This window comes from Coffea eugenioides, chromosome 3 (assembly GCF_003713205.1).
Source record: "Coffea eugenioides isolate CCC68of chromosome 3, Ceug_1.0, whole genome shotgun sequence".
In the NCBI taxonomy this organism is placed as follows: Eukaryota; Viridiplantae; Streptophyta; class Magnoliopsida; order Gentianales; family Rubiaceae; genus Coffea; species Coffea eugenioides.
In genome coordinates, this window is record NC_040037.1 from 4,284,300 (window position 1) to 4,303,361 (window position 19,062).

At 37.5% G+C, this 19,062-nt stretch overlaps 3 protein-coding genes across 3 annotated transcripts; 1 reads left to right on the forward strand and 2 right to left on the reverse strand.

Annotated features, from left to right (window-relative positions):
* Positions 1-569: 569 nt before the first annotated feature.
* LOC113767099 lies at positions 570-2,396 on the reverse strand. Its single transcript, XM_027311274.1, has 2 exons — positions 2,080-2,396; positions 570-831 (listed from the first exon to the last, which is right to left on the reverse strand). The coding sequence occupies exons 1-2, from the start codon at positions 2,206-2,208 to the stop codon at positions 730-732; spliced, it is 231 nt and encodes a 76-aa protein (XP_027167075.1). The 5' UTR covers positions 2,209-2,396; the 3' UTR covers positions 570-729.
* Positions 2,397-9,325: 6,929 nt separating this feature from the next.
* On the forward strand, positions 9,326-11,013 carry LOC113765330 (CBL-interacting serine/threonine-protein kinase 7-like). Its single transcript, XM_027309466.1, has one exon. The coding sequence runs from the start codon at positions 9,398-9,400 to the stop codon at positions 10,727-10,729; it is 1,332 nt and encodes a 443-aa protein (XP_027165267.1). The 5' UTR covers positions 9,326-9,397; the 3' UTR covers positions 10,730-11,013.
* Positions 11,014-13,048: 2,035 nt separating this feature from the next.
* On the reverse strand, positions 13,049-16,231 carry LOC113764704 (pentatricopeptide repeat-containing protein At3g23020). Its single transcript, XM_027308673.1, has one exon. It carries the CDS (start codon positions 16,181-16,183, stop codon positions 13,367-13,369), a length of 2,817 nt encoding a protein of 938 aa, XP_027164474.1. The 5' UTR covers positions 16,184-16,231; the 3' UTR covers positions 13,049-13,366.
* Positions 16,232-19,062: the final 2,831 nt, after the last annotated feature.

Genomic DNA, 19,062 nt, shown 5'->3' on the forward strand with positions numbered 1-19,062 from the left:
AACAAAATGAAAATCCTCAAATCCTTTTGGTTAGAAAAGCAAGTTGACCAAATTTCCTCACCACAAGAAGCATGCAAAATTCTTTACTTTGATTAAACTTTTTCTGCTCTTTAGACTGGGTATTTGTTAGATCAGTCTCACAATTACGGTTTCAGTGGAATTTTTACATAGACCATGGTGAGGTATATCCAACTCCAGGAGCTTCAGGGTTGGACAATTTGGTTGCACTTGTGTTCTGTACATAAGAAAACGGCACACCTGTTAACCTCCAGACTTCTGATTCAACATTCAATTACGAACTGAGTTCACCACACAAAATAAAGGGAGGTGACCACTCCTCTAAAGTTGCTCCTCCTTCCTCCTGATCTACTTGCATTGGTTGGACAATCTCAAGTTTATAGCCACAACATTCTTTTCTCAATTTCATATGCCAGGTATATCACACAGATTGAAGCGCAAAACTTTTGGCTACTGCACATCCAGCAGCAATTTGTTGCTTCAACTTAACGAGAGTTTTGGACAACTTATAACACCTTTTCGACTCTGTTTCTTTTCTGTAGGGGAGCAGAGGAGTAAAAATGAATGTTAAACAGATCAACACAACATCAGAAATGACAAGCGCATTCATCTCCGGTGTACATCTGAGGATTCGACTAAATTTGTTTGCCACACAGGACAGAGAGAGATACAACTGGAAGCTACATTATTGTTACTTACAAAACCAGAAACTTATTGGTTGTTTCTCTTCCGCGCCGACTCCCGTGCCCTCTCTCTTAGTTCCTCTGGTGATGGAGGTCGTGGTGCTTCAGGGGGGTAGACGACATATTGACGCTTTGAGAGGAAAAAGAGGAGATAAATTTAGAATATACCATTCAAATTCAATATACAAAGATGATCTTCGAACTGCCTATAACAAGATAATCAACGCCAAGCAGGTAACAAACTCAATTGAAATGGAAGGACACATTGAAGAAAAATAAGAGAACAAAAGGAAGGCAACAAAAACAAGGGAAGAGGAGTATCACCCAATAATATCACCCACCAGCCAATACTACACTGAATGTATAAGCATAACGACATAAAAAGGTTTTGTCACTACATAGGAACTTGATTCTAGCAAAACTGAGGAAGAAGCAAGAGCTGCATTTACCACATATGGGGGACCATGTGGATAAAAAGTTAATTAGAAGGAAATTAGAAGTTTCATACAGACAGGAGAAAAGGTTAATTTTACAAAATATACTGATTCAACTATTAGGATGAGAATTAGAAAATCTTACTATCAATGCAAAAGGGGCCTGAGTAGCACAGCATGAGTTCCAGAAATTCTCATCATGCACAGCATGAGTTTTCAACTGGCTAATTCATCTTCGACTGAAGACATCGCTGTGCAGCTAAATGATCACAACACTCTATGAGGCTGTCTTAAGCTTAATTTCAGTGATGCCATTATTCTTTCATAGCTACTAATTACTCATTGAGGTCAAACATTTAGTCTCCAATCATTATCGTTTAAAATGGGAAGAACACTACGATGCCCAAACAAACCAGACTTTTCCATCTAAAATGCAAATTTATCAATCACATATATACCCTTTTACAAGATATTCATTTTAAGAGTCAAACACATTATGCCATCAGGTCTCAAATGGCGAAACACATTGAGCAATTGAAGATGTATGCACTCGCAACTCCTCACCAGCAATCCTTACTCAACGCCCTCCACCTAAAACCAGATTATGAAGACAGAACCCCATACAATCCTTTCAAGTTTACTACTTCATTTATCCTCTGAAACTGTCAAAAAATTCTTATATCTCTAAAGGGCAAAGCAAATGACGCGTTGGCTAACATTTCTTTTCTTTTTTCTGTTTAAGTCTCACATTTTCAATAAAGGGGTATTTTATATCATGATGATGACATAAAAAAATTGAATCTTGAATAACGGGTTTTGGTCGAATTCGATAAACTCTCGAGAAACCCAACCACTAAGCAGAAAATGAAGCTAAAAGAAACTGATAAATCATATTATGCAGATATCCACATTAGAAAGAAAGGAAAAGGGTAAAAAGCAAATACATTTCCCATGAATTTTTGGAGATTCTTGGTATTGTTGGCATAGAAGTACATCAGCCCAATCGGGACACTCACATATACTGCAAACTTAGCTATCTCCAACACTCCCTTTGAAGTTCCCAAAGATGACATCTTTCTTGCTTCCTTCCTTCCTTTATACAATCAATAAATATTCTTCTCACTCTTCTTTTTCCCTAACTGGAGAATATATTTTGATCAAAAGATCTAATTTTGAAGCTTTCACTCTAGAAGAAGAAGAAGAAGAAAAACAAGTGAAGGCGAGAGGGGTTTTATTCTTTAAAGATTTTGGGGCTAAAGATTCATCAGACTCTGAAGTGAGAAGCTAGCGACCGACTGTCTACGTGGAAGATTTCTGGAGAGGAGTGAATATGGGACGGACTATGGATGGGCCACATCCACTTAGGAGGTGGCGCAAAGAGTCCAACTCATAACCCCAAAAACTTAATAGGGCCTACAAGATGAAGTTTGAAGGTATCTAGCCCAATAATAAAAAACTTCACACTTCTAAGTTCTAACTTTATATAACAAGCTGAATCCTAATTGTGCTGTTTAAGTTATTAAGCTTGTCCGCAATCTTACACTAAAGGAAAAACTGCAAACAAGAAGGTCAAGGGTAATAAGAGATTAAGGCCATCCTGAAATGAAAGATAATAAAGATCGAAACTTGATTAGGAGATAAGGCAATGATTTAAGAAGAAGTGCATCATCTTTGTCCCCGTTTGGAAAGATGTTTATCTGTGGCTCTGTTGGTGGATTTGGAAAACATGACACGCCTCATGGCGTTTCCTTTGTTTTGCTTTTGGCTGAAAAGAAAAGATTTAGTAGTGGGCAGCTCTGTTTAGGCTGGCCTCTGATACAACCCGAGAGCCACACATTGTCTGCATCGTTTATTACATCTTTGATTTTGGGGGGCCAAAATAGTTGTTCTGATTAATCAAATGGAGAAACCAACAAGTTAAATTTCTTTTTTTCTTTTTTTTTGGGAGATCTCTTTTGAAACCAAGAAGTTAATTTTTGCTTGGATTTATGAAAGAATCTCAATTTGGGAGCTGAAACTATCATCATCATTCTCAAGCAGCAATCATAGGAAAAAGCAAAAGAAAAATGGCAATGGCAGGTGGGATGGGGGGTTTTGTTCCAATTATCTCTGTAGACTGTAGCATTGTCATATACATGGGGCACTAACCACCACTTTGTCAATTTAAGCATTGTTAAGGAAGATGTTTTGTCATTATAATCACAGAATTAGTGTTTAAGCATTGCAGAAGTTGATGGCTGCACTTTCTTCTTTTTCAATTATGTTGCTTTCAAGTGTGGCATTGCCAAATATAGAAAGGTGAAACAGCCTATGTACCTCACGCTTAGCAAGATAAAAAAATATATATATATAGGATAGGAAAATAACTTGAATGGCCTCTAAGTTCTACCAAGCCTACTACTTTGCACATCTTTTTCTTTTTCTTTTTTTTTGGTTTTCTTAACATGTATGTTTTGCTAATTTCAACCCCTTTTATGTATTGTGACTATAAAATGTGACCCCTGCAATTAACAGAGTGACCATACCTATAAATTTTAAGAGTTGAATGGTATCTTTGAAGCACATACCAATTTAGATACTAAAAGTTAAATTATATCATGTCACATACAACTGCAGGATTAAATTAGCAGTGCTGGGATCCTCACGCAACATTTTTGCTGGTGCAGACAACAATTTTCTTTATATAAGAAATGTAAATGACTAGATCTTGACAAGGATGTGCAGATCTTGTACACTTTTCTGAGTGGCCCTGAGTTTCTGTGGCGTCTAATTGTGTCTCTTTATTGGCCTAAGTGGAAAAGATATCAATTATCGTAGTGAGTTCAATGACAAAGGGATGCTGTCAGAACTGGATTAATTAAATGTCAAGTTGCAATTCATATTGCTCTTGTGTCTTGATGTTTTTCATTCTCTAGGATTAATGGTTGTTGAATGACAGGTAAATTTGCTGCCAGGTACTAGTTGTTTGATCTGACGATCTAATTCATAGGCCACTAGTGAAAAAATTGAATGTAAACTCGACAATTAGGTATGATATTTGAGCATCTTCTTTGGATTAACAGTCAGGGACTCCAGGATATGATTATTAGTTCTTTATGCTCTTCTCAAGGGAATGTATGGGGTCTGAAAATGTTAAAGAGAAAACATTACCCTTGTGACTTTTCATAATAAAATCCCCAAAGAAAAACTTGATTTTCATTCATTTCGACATTTCTAGCAAGAGAGGAGTGCGATTTAAGAAACGGAAAAGGGCAGGGGGATTAGAATTCAAAACCTCTACGTTCTGAGGCTTCAACTCATTGACTCGCTCTCCTAAACTTGTCGATACGACAAGTGGAATTGGTTCAATCTTTATTTCCAGGTAACGGTACTTCAAATTATGCAAGCACCAGGTCAGAATTCTGTTGGTTTTTGTCCAAGAATGGAAGTCTTGGAAATATTCCTTGATTAAGGCTGCATAAACAAGTTCTCTAGGTTGTTTAGATACCTTAAATGAAAAACAATTTTGCCAGTAGTATCATGCTGTTTTAAAGAAATGATTTAGCATTATTGTCTTCTGGGAATATGCCACTAGCACATCACAGATTAATCAACCAAACAAATGTTGCTTAATTTCAAAGACCCCACGGCGCATGGGAATAACTCAATGCCACAGTGCTTAATGGCATCATTACAAGGTTGAGTTTAATAATAACAACCAACGATAGCCAAATTAAGAGATTAATTAATGGGAAGTAGCATCCAGCTGCCAAGTGGGGGCTAAGAAGAGACCTCGTTGACTTGTGCTTTTCCAATATTCTTGAATTATTCATATATAGGTGAACAACTATGAATATTTTATGTAAACAACTCTGAGCAATTAGGAATGATTCATGCCCACAAGATTTTTCAATTAACCCCCCTTTTTTGGTCAAGAAATTAATTTCAAGAATCATTTTCAATCCACGTTTGCTAGCATTAAAATTAAAACAAAGGATTTTTCTCGAATTCCCCCTCACCAGCTACTCACCAAACTCCCCCCAAACAATTGGGTAAAAGAAATAATTGCAAGTTGAGAGAATCCAAAGAATCTGGGTGATAAACTTTGCTAAATTCAGGTCAAGATGGATTTAAGAGAAGCCCCCCTCCAAAAAAGAAAAAGACAAATGATTTAAGGGAACCCAGAATCTTAAAAGGTAGCAAACTTAACCAACTAGAATATCCCTAGCGCTACGGTTACATATATTGTTCACCATATCATTGCGTGTGCTTTTAGTTCTGCTGTTGGTTCCGAAACACAAGTTACAGCTAGGGTTGTAACCGAACTAAGTTACTCGCGAGTTGCTCGTGATTAGATCAATCAAAAACTCGATTCGAACTCGAGTTGATTGAGTTCGAGTTGCTCGATAGACTTAACAAGTCTAGTTTGAGTATCGAGTAACAAGGTTCGAAGACTCGTTTAGCCTTATCAAATTTTTTAAATTTAATTCTTTAATATATATATTATTATTATTATGAAAATTACCCTTGTGCCTACAAGAGCAGTTAAATTTATAAAATGTTTCAGGTCATATGAAATTTTTTAAAGGGTGATAATGTCTTTTTACTCAAAATTGTTAAGAAAAATGAAATCCCCAAATCCTCTTGACTCGAGATTGATAAGACTCACATTACCTCGAGTCCCATGCGAGTCGAACTCGAGTTCTGTGAGCAATGCACTGAACTCGAATTCAAATTCCAGTAATTTTACTTGCTTGAAAACTTGAATTCAGAAGGAAACTCAAAATCGAGTATCATCATGCTCGAACTCGACTCGACTCGATTCGATTGCATTCCTAATTAGAGCACAACACAGAGAGTTTTACTTTCTTGAAACCTTCGCTCAGCCAACAATGGGAGTCTGGTAGCCGTACCCCGCCATCCACTAGGCCAATTGCCTGACTTTTTCACTAAGCAAGTTCCTCCATATATAGTTTTTACCTTTTTTTTTTTGGTTACCCTTCACTTAGTCTAGTCAAGTGCTGTCATGAGAGCGCGAACAACCAAAATAACGAAATTGGAACTGAAGGGTCACCTAAGATTCTCGAATTATTGCACCCTTTAATTTCTTCTCTGAAAATGAATGAACGAAGCGATGGCATATTGTCAAGTCAAAACGCACCAAAAATTCCAAGGAAGAATAAAAAAACAAACAGCAAATAAAATACACTGGCCTAGGCCCTTCTTATGCTGGCCCTTTTTTTTACTTATTTTGTTCTTTATACAGGTATTTTCTCATGCTGGTCTTCTTCTTCTTCTTCCCATTGTTTCTTCTTGACTTCTCATGAGCTAGAACCTAGCTTCTTTCCTTTTCAATTTTTGTTTAACAGCAACGTTATACAAGTACAGAGATGTAGACCCTAATTAACTCTGCACCATTCACCAAATCTGCCAAGTGGGTTCGCTTTCAACAGCTGAAAACAATGGTACACAATGAGACAGACAAATCAGAGAGACCTAGCTCTCGGTTGTAAACTTTGTACGACAGGCAAATCAGAGACACCTAGCTCTCGGTTGTAAATTTCAATGTAATCCACTTGCAAGGAACTAGGGCAGGAACGGTTGCAGGTGCAATGTTCCTGAATGTTATGTGCATTTTGCACACGGCGTAACTCTGTTTGTACATGATGTAATTTACTTTCAATAAAGTGTAATTTTAGAACAAAATTTTGTGAGTCCCACACATATTGTTAAAAAGTGAGGTACAAGATGAAATTTGGACCGTATAATTTTTTTTGGCTAAATCTTGACCGTGATTTGTTAGGGCAGCTCCAATGGGGGTGTAATGGGGAGTCATTACACCGCTCCAAGATTACACGCATCACCTGTATGATGCGTGTAATCCATTGAATGTGGGCCCTTTGTGCCTTTTTATTTGATTTAACTTATGTAGCAACTCGAAATTGATCTGCTTCCATTTTCACTTTCCGCAAGCAAGTCTGGGCTTTTTTCAACTGTTCAATGGCCCCCGTTCCTACCCCTCTTCCATTTGTTAGAGCAACTTTGATCTGCTTCCATTTTCACTTTCCGAATCTGGGCTTTTTTCAACTGTTCAATGGCCCCTCCACGGGTTAAGAATTTGATCACATCTGCCATACCATTAACCCTTCGTAGACTTCAACTGATTCTAGTCGTTGTAGATGCATTGTCGATGTCGGTCAATACAATAATTTTTCGTCGTTTTATTTTATATTAACGTTGAAGAACAAATGAGACCTTTCCAGAACACCATTAAAGAAGAAAGGGAATGTGCAGGGAAAGTGATTTAGACGTCAAATGGGAATGCCAAATTTGAGCAGGTAATTGACTTTTCGGAAAGATGCATGGAGTGATTTGTATACACATCGGCGATGAAGCATCAAAGAAAGTAAGATTTGGAGGAGGCAAACTTGTTTGACCAAAAATGTGTTCATCGCCAGTTGCATATAAGTGCTCTTTGCTAAACATCCTGAGATCATACAAAGTTGGTGGCTGCTCCTAATTTGATTAATGCTAAGATGCTTTGCATATTCCAATCTGTCTTCAACTTTGGCTTCTCTTAGTGGGATCTCCTTAAGGAGGGTAATTATCATTGAGGATGTGACCTAGTTTAAAGCTAGCAAAAGAAAAAGTTAAAGTGATGGCCCCAAAATTCAACCGTTCTTGAATTGTTTTTGGCTCCATGAGAAGTAGGCTCCTTGCTTTTCGGAAATTTGGGTACAGAAAAGTAAATAAGAGATAATACGGGAAGACAAAAGTGACCCCCAAAAAGTGTAGTATCATGTGATTTTTACCTATAAATTTTGGTTTATGTTTTCTAAAGTGGGATTGGATTAGACGTGACATTAAGATTTAAGATATTCAAACAGTGTTATAGTGGGAGTTGTAAATTTTCAAGGGGATTGATAATTGCGAATTTTACAATTTCAAGAATCAATTACTCGATTTCTTGCATGTTGGTTGTCAAATTGCTGTAATTCAAATGAAAATTTGATTAGTGTAAAACTAGTAATTATGGGTAGATTAAGTATCACTCTGGATGCCAGTAAATATCCAGATATCATATTAATTCTTAATTTGCTGGCTCTGCAAGCACTATTTGACCCAGTCCCTTCTCCAAATTAGGTACAACTTAAATAAAACATCCGTTACAAGAAAATTTTGTTACAAGTTAGATTAATTTATAAATCAGGACTAAAAGTTTCATGTTCTTTAATGTCCACAAAGTTCTTAACACATACAATTTTCTTTTTTTTTTTTTAAATTTGGGGACAAGAAATTCCATACATGAAGGAGGAACGCTGCTAATCTTAAATTTTATTAAATTTATTAAAAGTGAGCGGATAAAATCATACCTCCAGACAAACAAGTAAGAGACCCAATAGTAAGTTCTTAACACATATTTTACTATGTATTCTCATTATAAGTATCCTCAATTGAATTTATTTTATTTACCCAAAAAGAAAAAATGAAAGTTTGAGTTTGTATCAAATTAAAAGTGAAGGATGAAAAAATTTGTTTGACAAAGTGTGATAAATATTTTGAACGATTTCCTCCGTTAAGTAATCTCATACTAAATTTGAAATAAAACGATTTCCCCCGTTAGTATCGGAAGTTGAAATAAAACCAAAACGTAAGCTCGACTTTTGCCCACTTTAAATGTGTAATTCCAATAGAATTTATTGTGATTGAAAAACTACGTAGCTAACAAATCAATCATGAGACTTAATTAATTTGTTCATCGTGAAAGGCCAAACTAGGTTGAAGTTTGAGACTTATGAATCATTCATGAAATAGAATAACAAATATTCGTCGATACACCTGATGTATATTCAATACATCATTCAAATACATACAATAACATTAAACACTTTCTCGATTTAACTGATTTTTACCAAAAATTAACACCTACGTTCTCTTGAACACCTTCAATTGTGTCATTGGACAAATTATTTTCAAAAAAAAAAAAGGAAAAATTTTTGTCAATAGGATTAGGAAGGGCAATTTTGTAATTTTATGTAAATAGCTACATCCAATCATAAACCAGGACAAAAACCAATACTGAAGAAGCAACACAGTATATTCCACGAAAAAAAAAAAAAAAAAAGAAGAAGCAACACAGTATATTCCACGAAACTTACCCACTAATATATAAAACCTACAAGTCCAACAATTTCCCTAGCCCGTGGTGTTTTGTGTTGAGAGATAGTGGTGGCTCTCACGACCGCCACCTCCAAGGCTCCAACCACCCTCACCACCGGAGCCATGGAAGCCAAGAGGGCATCACCACCCTCCACCACCATCTCCACCACAAAACTCGCCAGAACCACCAGCGGCAGTGGCAGTGGTAGTGGAACGATAATCCTCAACAAATACCAACTAGGCCGACTGTTAGGCCGTGGAAGCTTCGCAAAAGTCTACCACGGCCGCTGTCTAGACGACAATTCCACCGTAGCCGTCAAAGCCATTGACAAAACCAAAGGTTTTCAGGGCCCATTAGAGCAATTCATCATCCGTGAAGTTTCCGTCATGCGGCGGCTGAACCATCACCCGAGTATCCTTAAAATCCACGAAGTCATGGCGACAAAAACAAAGATCTACCTGGTCATGGAGCTGGCGCCAGGCGGCGAACTGTTCTCCAAGCTTCAACAACGCGGCAAGTTCTCCGAATCCACGGCTAGGAATTACTTTCATCAACTCATCTCAGCCCTTCACTTCTGTCACCAGAACGGAGTCGCCCATCGTGATATAAAGCCCCAAAACATGCTTCTTGATCAACATGGCAACCTTAAAATATCCGACTTCGGACTCTCCGCTTTGCCCGAACAGCTGAAAAACGGGATGCTTCATACGGCTTGTGGAACGCCGGCTTATACGGCTCCTGAGGTGCTGTATCGCAAAGGTTACGATGGTTTCAAGGCGGATGCATGGTCTTGTGGGGTTCTCTTGTATGCCTTTCTCGTGGGATCTCTCCCATTTGACGATAGTAACCTTCCCCAGATGCATCGCGCAATACACCGTCGCGTATTTGATTTTCCTGAATGGGTTTCGAAACCCGCGAAAAGTATCATATATCGCTTGTTGGATCCTAATCCGACAACGAGGTTGGGGATCGAGGAATTGTTGAAGCATTCTTGGTTCAAGAAAGCAGCAAGGAGTTTCAAAGAACAAGAATTTGGTTGTGTGTTTGGTCAGAGGGATAAAGATGGTGGTTATTTGAGTAGACTGAATGCTTTTGACATAATTTCTATGTCATCAGGGCTGAATTTATCTGGGCTATTCGAGATGGGGCTAAGTAGCAAGGAGATGAGATTTACATCAGGTTCCAAGGTAGGGGAGATTGAGGAGAGAGTGTTGAAGGTTGGTGGGGAGCTGGGGTATAGCGTGCAAAGAGGGAAGGGTGGCGGGATTGGATTGGTGAAGGGTTGTGGAATATTGGTTGTGGAGATTTGGGAAGTGGCTGAGGGGCTTTGGATGGTGGAGTTTAAGGTGGTGGAAGGGAGGGTGGTGGAGTTTGAGGAATCCGAGTGGGAGGAGCTGAAAGCTGGGCTTAAAGATATTGCTCTTTCTTGGCATGACGAGTATGATGGATCTTGAGCAGTTGAAGAAAGACGGAGTTGGGATGGTTAGAATTTGGATGGAAAATGCCCAGAGGTCTGGTTGAGTTCCTTTCTGGTCAGGTAGCTCAGCCGTGGGAATTGAACAGTTTCGACTAGTGAGCATTTGTTCTTGTTAGGATGAATTCTTACATGTTAGATTATTGCTAGTTACAGGAGAGGGACTTAATTTACTCTTTGAGGGAGCTGATTGATGATCTTGAGAGGATAATGCACTGATTTTTGTATATACAATCTTTGTTTAGTGGAATTTTACATTGATCTCGTCTCTGTGTTAATTTTCGTGTTCTTAAACTTCATGCTTTTCAACATGAATTATCTCACAATTAGAACGTGGTAAAGTGCTTAATCTGCAATTGGACCCTGGTAGCAGCCGTCTCAAGGAGATTCAGGCGGCCTGTGAAGTTCAAGCAGTTTTCGGATCCTTAAACTCACTCATAGAATAAAACTAATCCAGAAGCATGTAATTTAAGGAGGAAGCTGGACAGAAATTAAAGATGTAACACAAGAACAATGCTATCTAGTTAAGGAGATGATGATAAAGAAAGAGTGCTATATTTTGATTTCAGTTCTTCAGTCACTAAAGATTAGCATTTAATCAGTGCAACCTCAATTAACTTCGATTAACAGCTACAAGATTCTAGCAAAAGAGCACCCTAGTTAGCAACCCAAAAGTCACCCACTGGCAAGATTGCAGCAGCAAGCTAGTTTCTATTACCTCATCAAAAAGGAACAGAGAATTAGCTTTTATCATCACTAAATTGACAAGCTGTGAAGTGAGGTAATGTCATGTTAAACGTGTATTAATTACAATGAATGACATGACCTGATGAATGTCAAAGGTAGCACAGATAGTCAGTCTACTGTCGAAGTTGAAATAAAGCACTGAGGATCAAGCAACTTGTGCCACTGTGCATTTGAGAGGCTGCTAGTCGGCAATTAAGCAGGATATAGACGCAACACAAAAGTAAATATGCATCATCAGTCATGAGTAATCTGGTGAGAAAAGTAAAACTCCGAAGTTAGATCAAGCAGCAGAACACGACTTTATAAGCTGCAAGCAGATTAGGTTAGAAAAGAATTCTGCAGTATGAACACTTTTTTCCTTTGTAAGTCCAAAAGACTAGTAAGTCAAAGCTTTGATCCTAAATCTGATTCCTTAAAGAAGTAAAACTCTACAGATATACGCACGAGATGCATTTAAATTGCAGATTCACATGGCTTGAGTCCATGCATCTTTTGTAAATCAAATACAGGAAAAACAAAATGCAAATGATGCGCCATCAGATTAGAGGCTTTCTATCACATATGCTGAGACGCACTGCGATACAATAGAGACTGCTCGCTGGTCTTACTAATATCTCAGATTTTTGTTTGGGTAGTGTTAAGATTAAGAAAATAGCTTCTTCACAACAACTGCTATCTTTGTCATCCTCCAAGCAACTGACTACCATATATCTTGCAGTGTAATTAATTAAGATCTTTTCAAACAAAACTGGAACATGCAAAATATGTATACATATACATTTAGCACATCTGTAAGGTATGGAATGCTATTGCTAAGAAGCAATGAACTTGCATAAAGCAAATAAGCATGGCACTTTTGGATATGGATTAGGCAATCTCCCACATCTTGTCTTCAGAGAAGGATTGGAGATACATGTAGATCTCTCTACATATAATGCAGAAATATGCATATCCTGAGTGCAGGGAAAGATTTACGATTTACACATAGGTCCAGGTCCAAAATACAGATAAAGATGCAGTAAGCGGCAAACAACCTGACATGCTATTTAACATAAATTTGGATATAAAGAACCTGCCCAAAAGGAGAGTTGGGTTTAACAAACTAGCATTCTTTTGGCTTATTACAGGTATAGAAATTAGCAAGTTGAGTTCTAGCAAAACTAGCTCCTGCTCCTCAAACTGTTTTAAATTCCGGAAGGATACAGAACCCAACTCACACCTCTGCCTGATAATTGCCATGTGTTGGTTGTGCATCCGATTTATGCTCACTTATGGCAACCTGAGTTCACTGGATAACATGCTTGATGAATTCGATATAACTGGTACTGGAAAAATGAGCGGTTAATAGTACCTGAAGCTAGACCTCCACTCTTCCTTCCATCTACAGTTTCATATAAAAAGCAAGCACAATAACTATGAAGCAGGCAAAAAAGAGAGAGAAAAACAATCTATATGAGGTCCCCAGAAGCTTCAACTGCTTGATCAAGAAGGCTAAGACAGTTCTAATGGGGATTCATGGAACACATACATTCCCTAATGGGGATTCATGTGTTAGCAAATAGACTTGAAAAGTATCTATTAATGTCAAAGCATTGTACAGTTTTCAGTAATTAGTATCTACAAAACAAAAGCTCTACATTGGTTCACTCTTACGCCAATTCTATGGTACACATGCATAAACATTTTTCGGTGAACAGTACGAGGCATCCCTTTCTCATTAAAAAACTACATGGTGTTTGAGAACCGTTGTCTATGAAGTTGCACCCACGCTCTCCGTCATTCAACTTTAAGCAAAGCCAAGGTGAGGATCTCTTGGACACCACATTTAACTTTAACTCACGCCAGATAAGAATCACAATCATCAAGAACATCATGAATTAACTGACATGCCAATTACAGAAAACAGGGTTGATCTCCATCGGTGCAGGCCTCTCTTAGAATCCTTCTTCCGGATTTGCTCAAGTTTTCGAATAGCTTCCCGTGATACTCCACATTTCACCAGAATGATACCAAGTGCTTTGAATGTAGAATTATCAGGTTGGATGGCAGATATCAGCATCTCCTTAAAAATTTCTGTTGCCTCCTTGTATCTACCATCAGATGCATATAAAACAAGCACATTGTTAAAACTTAATAAATCTGTCAAAAGTCCAAGTTCTCTCATCTTTTGTGCAATCTCAATGGCTTCAGGAAACCTCCCATTTTTCCTATACATACAAAGCATCATAGCATAAGAAAATTCATTTGCATGTCCTTTTCTCTTCAAATCTTCAAAAACCTCTTCAGCTCGTCTAATCATAGATCGCTCACTGTAAAGATCAATCATACAATTTGAAGAATACACATCTGGACCCACCTCAAATGATTGAAGCATCTGGTATGTTTCTTGCGCTTCCCTCAAGTACCCAACTTTCGTATATAGCTTTATCAGACAGTTGCATATTACTGCATTTGGTGGTATACCAGCATTTCTCATTTCATTCACATAAATAGTAGTCTCTTTAACACTTCCAGTATCAGCAAAAGCATTTATCAATACACCATAAACAACAACATCAGGCTGAATGTCAAAACTAATCATCTCCTTGTACAATCCCACAGCCATCGACAATTTTCCCAACTTCACAAAGCTGGAGATCACAGCACAATAAGGGACACAATCATCCACCAATCCTGTTTCTTGCATTTTCCTGACATAATCCTTTGCCTTTTCTGGCATGTCAGTGCTAGATAACATTTGTATGAGTGAATTATAGCTACATCTATCAGGAAGCACACCATGCAGCTCCATACTATCAAAGGAGCAGCATGCCTCATCATATTTCTTACTGATGCCATAAGCCTTAATCATCACATTGAACAGGAGGACGCTCAGCTTTTTCCGCTCTTGACAACATTTGAAAACTTGCTCAGCTTCTGCAACATGCCCACGCTCTCCAAAAGCATCAATGTTGGCAGAGTAGCACTCAGAAGTCATATTCCCCGAAAGATGAAACCTCTGGAACCACAACCATGACTTTTCCAGCATCCCAGCTTCTACATACATTCTACTCAATGCTGATTGAGTAAATTCATCTATCTCAAGACCACTTTCATCCATCTCTGAAATGAGTTCTGCTACTTGACCAACCATATGCCTTATTGAGAAGGCATATACAAGGGTGCGGTAACTCACAACATCTGGCTCTATAGAAGCTTCTTTCATCTTCTTGAAGTAGTTTGCTGCTGCAATTATATTGTCATGCTTAGCATGAAGGGAGATTAGAATGTTGTAAGTTCGTGTATCAGGAGGGCACTGAAGGTCCTCCATTTTCCTCATCAGTGAAGCAACTTCTTCTAACTGGCCATTGTTACCATACATGTGAATCATTGTATTGAATGTGACAGTGGTCGGTACAATACCTTCTCTAAGCATTTGATCAAAAGTTTGACATGCTTCATTTACTTGCCCGGACTTTGCATATGTATCAATCAAGGTGTTATACGTGATTAAGCTCAAAGAAACAGGAGTCTGAGAGTCACATTTAGTGGCCCCAGAAGATCCCAGCCTACCATTTCCTTGTCCCACCGCTGCAGATTTGCCTGTTGACCACATCTTGAAAAATTCCTCAGCCTTCTTAAACTCCCCAGCCTTTTTGTACGTTTGAACAACAATTCCCAAGGTCACTTCATCCGGTTCCATTCCTTGTTTGTTCATCAACTCCAACCAATTCATGGCATCCTTCCTGCGACCCCCTTTACTATATACATCTATCAAGGTACCATAAGTGGAATTTATTGGCTCAATTTTCCTCTTACTCATTTCATCCCAGAGCCTCTCAACTTCATCCCACCTCCTTGCTTTCCCAAGAATCCTAAGCATAATGTTGTAATGAATGACATTCAATTCATAACAACCTTTCCTCTTAAACCATTCAAAAATATCCAATGCCCTTTTCCACCCCTCTTGCTCCTTCAAAATTATACTGATTTCTTTGTTGTTCAAACTCTTCTCCCACGGCTTAAACGCCTCATCCAAATTACTGACACCCTGCAAAGCTTGCATTATTGCAGGAATACATCCTCCGTATCTCAGCCATTTCATCGAACACTTTGTCTGCACTTTCTCCACCACGACTCCATCCGTTTCACTCTCAATTCTCCTCTCCTTCCTGGTTTTCCCATCTGGCTTCCCAGAAAAACCTTTAATCCTTATCTTTAGACCATGATTTTCTCCATTTTTACTTGGTGAACTTTTATTATGGGATTTCTCCAAAACAACACTATGGCCACCATTAGGGCTACATTTCCCCTCCAAGCTCTCATGTTTCCCAATATTCCCATCTAGATTCCCGACAAAACCATTCTGGATCATCCTAAAATTACCATTATTTTCATCAGAAAGTTCTGAACGTTGACTACCATGGCCACTCCTTTCCACAAACTTAACCCCAAAGTTCTCATCTTTATCAAATTTCCCATCTGGGTTTTTCACAAAACCATTTTTCCCACCATTATTCTGCCCAAATTTTGAATTATGACTAACCTTCTGCTGCTGTTGGAGCTTTCCAATACGTAGCTTATGGTCATTCTGCTTCTCTAAAGGCCTGACTGAAACTCCTTTATTGATGCTGGGTGTCGTTTTCGTAGAACCGAGCGAATAGAAGCAATTGGGGGTGGCATCAAAATGCTGAAATTTTACAAACATTGTTTGGATTGTTCCACTGCCCAGTGCTCCTTTCTATTTACTCTTTGCCGCTTGTTTTACGCAGTTTTGAAGTTATCCTTGGCCTTGCCTTGATGGAGGGAAAATACGATCATCTTGTCTTGTGGACCGACCAGATGCAACCAGCACAAAACTGTATTTAACCAGGTGGTCCGGAGTTCGAATCCCACAGATGGCCTTTAGCTATGGCACTAAGTGAGACTAGCTAACCCTCAGTTGGACTAGGCGACTCCTCGATTTCTATCCAATTCGGTCCGGTTGTTAATTTTTACTCCAAATTAGTTGTATGAGTTAATAGATTCACAGAACATAACTGGAAAAAAAAAAACACTAGAATTCAACTAGAGAGGCTTTTAAACCTCAACTCTATGCATCTAACCAGACTTCGACTTGTTATTAGAGCATCCACAACGCTGTGTAATGGGGTATAATGCCCCCCATTACACACCCCCATTACACCGTTCCATGACACTGGCTCCAATGCCCTCCATTACACCACTCCATGACACGGTCTCCCATTGGAGCCGTGTCATGGAGATTACACGCATAATATCTATTATACGTATAATCCATGATGTTGTGGGACCCATCTAATTACCTTTCGAATTATTAATTAAGTATGGATTATTATGATATCTTCGCATTTGAGGTATCAAATATTTGTTTAATTTTCTGCATAATTAATTTTGAAAAAATAACAATATATTATTTTTGAGAGATAGAAAAAGATATATTATTCAAACTTAAAAATTAATAATATCATTTTTAGAAAATAAAAAATTCAAAAGGTAAAAAATTTAATGAAAGTTAGTACTTTATTTTTTAAAAATAACAAAATTATTTTTAAGAATTACTTTATTTATTTATGGGATATGAGGTTATGCATTATTAAAATAAATATTTAATTTAATTGTAGACCCATGCTATTACACCTTGTGGAGTGTAATCCATTGTGAGTAAAAGTGTAATAAAAGAAGAGAAAGTGGAATGCTGACGTGGCATGTGAATTACACTCCACAAGCTATAAGGGCAGCTCCAATGCCCCATTACACCCCTCCATGACACTCCCCATTGGAGCCGTGTCATGGATATTACACGCATCACACAGGTGATGCGTGTAATCCATTGAATTTTCTTCCTATGGCAACGGTAAAATTTCAGCGAGGATTTCCAACGGCAACATTATTTCCTATGGCAACGGTAACATTTCCAACGGCACTATTTTTTTAGAATTCTATATAAACACACAACACTTTTTACTAAAATATATCCCAATATTCTACTCTATTATTTCTTTTATTCTCTCACACAATTCTACTCTCTCACTCATTTAATTCATTTTTTGTGATTATGGATGAAAATTGGAGTAGTTTTACAAATATGTTAAATGCTCCAAATATAGAAAATTCATCATCCTCACAAAATCAAAACCCCCAAAATTTTCCAAATTACCCATTTTCTGGTATTCCTACAAATGTGCAAAATTATGCATTTCCCCCAAATTTATCCACTTCCAATCATCCATCAAATTTTCAAAATCTGCCAAATTTTTCATATCCAATTCCCATGTATCCTCCACCTCCTTATTTTAATCCAAATATGGGAAATCATTACACATCGGGGTATTATAACTTTGGCATGGGTTATGGAGGCTCAACTTTGAGCATAGCTTTTGGAGTGCTCCAATCTCGTTGGGCTATTATACGTGGTCCTGCTCGATTTTGGCACAGAGCAAAACTCAAAGATATAATGTACACATGTATCATATTGCACAATATGATTGTGGATGATGAAGGAGATGCAATAAGAAACTGGGATGCTGACGATGACGATCCAACGATTCCTGTGACTCAAGGTTCGGCCGAAAATTTTCAATATTACCTTCAAAGGAATGCGGAATTACGTGATCGAGAAGTACATCATCAACTTCGATCAGACTTGGTCGAGCATATTTGGGAACGATTCGAAGGCAATGACAATGAAAACTAGTATTCATTTTGTTATTATTTGTATTTTATTTGATTTAACTTATGTAATATTATGTTATGGAGTTCAACTAATTACATTCCGAATTATTAATTAAGTATGGATTATTATGATATCTTCGCATTTGAAGTATCAAATATTTGTTTAATTTCCTACATAATTATTTTTAAAAAAATAACAATATATTATTTTTAAAACATAGAAAAAGATATATTATTCAAACTTAAAAATTAATAATATCATTTTTAGAAAATAAAAAAATTCAAAATGTACAAAATTTAACGAAAGTTAGTACTTTATTTTTTAAAAATAACAACATTAGTTTTAAAAATTACTTTATTTATTTATGGGATATGAGTTATGCATTATTAAAATAAATATTTGATTAATTGTGGACCCATGCTATTACACCTTGTGGAGTGTAATCCATTGTGAGTGAAAGTGTAATAAAAGAGGAAAAAGTGGAATGCTGACGTGGCATGTGGATTACACTCCACAAAGTGTAATAGCATTGTGGATGCTCTAATAGCATTGTGAATGCCCTTAATTGAGTTGCATTTCCCATCAGAAAGCTCTCATGAGAAAATTGAGTTGAAAGATGGAAATTGTTGACGTATTATCCACCTCGGTAATATGGAAAAGTTTTGATCTTTTTGTCTCCAGTCAAGAGAGGTTGAATCAGCAAGGCATGGTCGTGTTTTTTTTCACTTATGGCCATGTTTAACCATTGTCAAATTGTAATGTTTCTTCAAGCATATGTCAACTAATATTTATGAAAATGAAATCAAAACAATATATATATAACAACATATATATATATATACACAAACAATATATATATATACACACACACACACACAGGGAGAGCACAAGAG

Coding starts and splice junctions, on each gene's coding strand:
- LOC113765330 (XM_027309466.1), top strand. CDS start 9,398: ATGGAAGCCAAGAGGGCATCACCACCCTCCACCACCATCTCCACCACA.
- LOC113767099 (XM_027311274.1), bottom strand. CDS start 2,208: ATGTCATCTTTGGGAACTTCAAAGGGAGTGTTGGAGATAGCTAAGTTT. Junction 832..2,079: donor TCCAAAAATTCATGGGAAAT/GTATTTGCTTTT, acceptor TTCCTCTCAAAG/CGTCAATATGTCGTCTACCC.
- LOC113764704 (XM_027308673.1), bottom strand. CDS start 16,183: ATGTTTGTAAAATTTCAGCATTTTGATGCCACCCCCAATTGCTTCTAT.